The sequence below is a fragment of the Brachyistius frenatus genome, unplaced genomic scaffold (assembly GCF_029030835.1).
Source record: "Brachyistius frenatus isolate BFR_SWC_R1_liver_20210118 unplaced genomic scaffold, ASM2903083v1 Contig_694, whole genome shotgun sequence".
Lineage (NCBI taxonomy): Eukaryota > Metazoa > Chordata > Actinopteri > Embiotocidae > Brachyistius > Brachyistius frenatus.
Window position 1 is genome coordinate 2,501 of NW_027211293.1, and position 5,000 is coordinate 7,500.

Below are 5,000 nucleotides of genomic sequence, written 5' to 3' on the forward strand. Positions count from 1 at the left end.
GACATCACTAACAGAAAACACTCAGTGAGACATCACTAACAGAAAACACTGAGTGAGACATCACTAACAGAAAACACTGAGTGAGACATCACTAACAGAAAACACTCAGAGTGAGACATCACTAACAGAAAACACTCAGTGAGACATCACTAAGAGTGAGACGTCACTAACAGAAAACACTGAGTGAGACGTCACTAACAGAAAACACTCAGTGAGACGTCACTAACAGAAAACACTCAGAGTGAGACGTCACTAACAGAAAACACTCAGAGTGAGACATCACTAACAGAAAACACTGAGTGAGACATCACTAACAGAAAACACTCAGAGTGAGACATCACTAACAGAAAACACTCAGTGAGACATCACTAACAGAAAACACTAAGAGTGAGACGTCACTAACAGAAAACACTGAGTGAGACATCACTAACAGAAAACACTGTGAGACGTCACTAACAGAAAACACTCAGAGAGACGTCACTAACAGAAAACACTCAGAGTGAGACATCACTAACAGAAAACACTCAGAGTGAGACATCACTAACAGAAAACACTCAGTGAGACATCACTAACAGAAAACACTCAGAGTGAGACATCACTAACAGAAAACACTCAGAGTGAGACATCACTAACAGAAAACACTCAGTGAGACATCACTAACAGAAAACACTCAGAGTGAGACATCACTAACAGAAAACACTCAGTGAGACATCACTAACAGAAAACACTCAGAGTGAGACGTCACTAACAGAAAACACTCAGAGTGAGACATCAACAAAGTTTTGTATTGATTGGTGTCATGTATTGATTGGTGTCATGTATTGATTGGAGTGTAATCGATAGGTGCTCACAGTGCAGAGTATCAGGAAGTGTGACTGACCGTCCAATGAGAGCCAGTCCAGTTGAGAACTGGGCAGAGAGCTGGCGTTCCTCGCTCTGTACTCAAAGAGAACCGATGAAGACACCAAGCCTCCGGACTCCAGAACCTGCAGACACACCAGACCGGCCTCGTGGGCTGGAAGACGGAGACATGGTTACTGTAGACGTGATGATGTCAGTCTGAGCTGCTGGACAGGAACATGGACCTCACATTCAGTCTGTTACTGGCTGGACACAGGAAGTTCACACAGACAGGAAGTTCACACACACAGACAGGAAGTTCACACACACACAGACAGGAAGTTCACACAGACAGACACACACACAGACAGGAAGTTCACACACAGACAGGAAGTTCACACAGACAGGAAGTTCACACACACACAGTTCACACACACAGACAGGAAGTTCACACACAGACAGGAAGTTCACACACAGACAGGAAGTTTACACACACAGACTTCACACAGACAGGAAGTTCACACAGACAGACAGGAAGTTCACACACACAGACAGGAAGTTCACACACAGACAGGAAGTTCACACACACACAGACAGGAAGTTCACACACACAGTCACACACACAGACAGGAAGTTCACACACAGAAGTTTCACACAGACAGACAGGAAGTTCACACACAGACAGGAAGTTCACACACACAGACAGGAAGACAGACACACACACAGGAAGTCACACACACACAGACAGGAAGTTCACACACACAGACAGGAAGTTCACACACAGACAGGAAGTTTACACACACACAGACTGACAGGAAGTTCACACACAGGAAGTTCACACACACACACACACACACACAGGAAGTTCACACACACAGACAGGAAGTTCACACAGACAGACAGAGACAGGACAGACAGGAAGTTCACACACACACACAGACAGGAAGTTCACACACACACAGACAGGAAGTCACACACACACAGTTCACACACACTGACAGGAAGTTCACACAGACAGACAGGAAGTTCACACACACAGACAGGAAGTTCACACACACAGACAGGAAGTTCACACACACAGACAGGAAGTTCACACACACAGACAGGAAGTTCACACACACAGACAGGAACACACACACACAGACAGGAAGTTCACACACACAGACAGGAAGTTTCACACACAGACAGGAAGTTCACACACACAGACAGGAAGTTCACACACACAGACAGGAAGTTCACACACAGACAGGAAGTTCACACACACAGACAGGAAGTTCACACACACAGACAGGAAGTTCACACAGACAGACAGGAAGTTCACACACAGACAGGAAGTTCACACACAGACAGACAGGAAGTTCACACAGACAGACAGGAAGTTCACACACACAGACAGGAAGTTCACACAGACAGACAGGAAGTTCACACAGACAGACAGGAAGTTCACACACACAGACAGGAAGTTCACACACACAGACAGGAAGTTCACACACACAGACAGGAAGTTCACACACACAGACAGGAAGTTCACACACACACAGTTCACACACACAGAAGTTCACACACACAGACAGGAAGTTCACACACACAGACAGGAAGTTCACACACACAGACAGGAAGTTCACACACACAGACAGGAAGTTACACACACACAGACACACACACACAGACAGGAAGTCACACACACACACACACAGACAGGAAGTTCACACACACACACAGACAGGAAGTTCACACACACAGACACACACAGACAGGAAGTTCACACACACAGACAGGAAGTCACACACACACACACACAGACAGGAAGTTCACACACACAGACAGTTCACACACAGACAGGAAGTTCACACACACACAGACAGGAAGTTCACACACACAGACAGGAAGTTCACACACACAGACAGGAAGTTTACACAGACTGACACACACACACTGACAGGAAGTTCACACACACAGACAGGAAGTTCACACAGACAGACAGGAAGTTCACACACACAGACAGGAAGTTCACACACACAGACAGGAAGTTTACACACACAGACAGGAAGTTCACACACAGACAGGAAGTTCACACACAGACAGGAAGTTTACACAGACTGACAGGAAGTTCACACAGACTGACAGGAAGTTCACACACACAGACAGGAAGTTCACACACACAGGAAGTTCACACACACAGACAGGAAGTTCACACACAGACAGGAAGTTTACACAGACTGACAGGAAGTTCACACAGACTGACAGGAAGTTCACACAGACTGACAGGAAGTTCACACACACAGACAGGAAGTTCACACAGACAGACAGGAAGTTCACACACACAGACAGGAAGTTTACACAGACAGACAGGAAGTTCACACAGACAGACAGGAAGTTCACACAGACTGACAGGAAGTTCACACAGACTGACAGGAAGTTCACACACACAGACAGGAAGTTCACACACACAGACAGGAAGTTCACACACACACACACACACAGACAGGAAGTTCACACACACAGACAGGAAGTTCACACAGACAGACAGGAAGTTCACACACACAGACAGGAAGTTCACACACAGACAGGAAGTTCACACACACAGACAGGAAGTTCACACACAGACAGGAAGTTCACACACACAGACAGGAAGTTCACACACACAGACAGGAAGTTCACACACACAGACAGGAAGTTCACACACACAGACAGGAAGTTCACACACACAGACAGGAAGTTCACACACACAGACAGGAAGTTCACACACAGACAGGAAGTTCACACACACAGACAGGAAGTTCACACACACACACACAGACAGACAGGAAGTTCACACAGACTGACAGGAAGTTCACACAGACAGACAGGAAGTTCACACACACAGACAGGAAGTTCACACACACAGACAGGAAGTTCACACACAGACAGGAAGTTCACACAGACAGACAGGAAGTTCACACACACAGACAGGAAGTTCACACACACAGACAGGAAGTTCACACAGACTGACAGGAAGTTCACACAGACTGACAGGAAGTTCACACACACAGACAGGAAGTTCACACACACAGACAGGAAGTTCACACACACAGACAGGAAGTTTACACACACAGACAGGAAGTTCACACAGACAGACAGGAAGTTCACACACAGAGACAGGAAGTTCACACACAGAGACAGGAAGTTCACACAGACTGACAGGAAGTTCACACACAGACAGGAAGTTCACACACAGACAGGAAGTTCACACACAGACAGGAAGTTCACACAGACAGGAAGTACCGGGGCAGTAGCAGCGCAGCACTCCCGGCTGGATGAGTGAAGCGAGGACGGTGCTCTGGTCGAACACACATGCGTACCGACCCACCGGCTCGCTCCACGGCCCGGTGATCAACACCTTCACTCCTCCCTACGGAGACCAGCACAGGTCAGAGGAGTCAGAGGTCAGTGGAGCACCAGACATGGTATTGATTACTGATCAGAGAATGGATTGATCCCACATCATGATTCATCAACAGGAAAATAAATTGCAGGAAGTCAGCTGGACTCTGTTGCCCCCTGGTGGACCAGCAGCTGAACTCCACCCTCACTGATCATTAATGTTCTGATCAATACTCGTGTTTTTGAATATTCATGAACATCAACTTTAACGAGATCAATCGACTATCAGAACGGTTTCTCATGCAGCTGATGACAGCTGACTGACGGATCAATAGGTTGATCGATTACCTCGGGGTAGGACCACTCTGGGGAGAAGTCAGTGATGGAGGTGAGGCGGGTGGAGGAGGAGGAGGGCAGAGGGTGAGGAAAGGGGAGGAAGGAGGAGGAGGGTGAGGGCTGCGGGGGCACCACGTATCGGACCCCCGCGGGGAATGCGGCCGGGCTCGGCGTGGCTGCGCGGTGAGCTGCGACGGGATTGGCCTCCTCGGGGATGAGGTCAGAGATGAGGTCAGGAAACTGGCTGTCGAAGGAGATGTCCAGCTCCCCCCCGCCCCGCTCGCAGGACTCCGCCTCCTCCCCCAGTTGTGTGTCCATGCGGGTGTCCTCCGAGTCGTAGTCCCGCCTACTCTCCTCCTTCACCTGGACCGGGGGCGTCTCCAGGTGAGCGGTCGCCATGGCGACAGCAGATGCGGTGGAGCTGCCGCTCAGAGCGACAGACGCCACTTTAGCTTCGGTGT

At 48.6% G+C, this 5,000-nt stretch overlaps 1 protein-coding gene across 1 annotated transcript in view; it reads right to left on the bottom strand.

Annotated features, from left to right (window-relative positions):
• The window catches only part of LOC138615110 (calmodulin-binding transcription activator 1-like), a gene marked incomplete at its 3' end in the record, with an annotated part of 13,865 nt that overhangs the window by 638 nt on the left and 8,227 nt on the right, over positions 1-5,000 (bottom strand). The window contains 3 exon segments of the mRNA XM_069688733.1: positions 881-1,015; positions 4,105-4,231; positions 4,552-5,000. The exon segment at positions 4,552-5,000 is cut by the window's right edge and continues 250 nt beyond it. Of these exon segments, the coding sequence (XP_069544834.1) occupies positions 881-1,015; positions 4,105-4,231; positions 4,552-5,000 (711 nt within the window).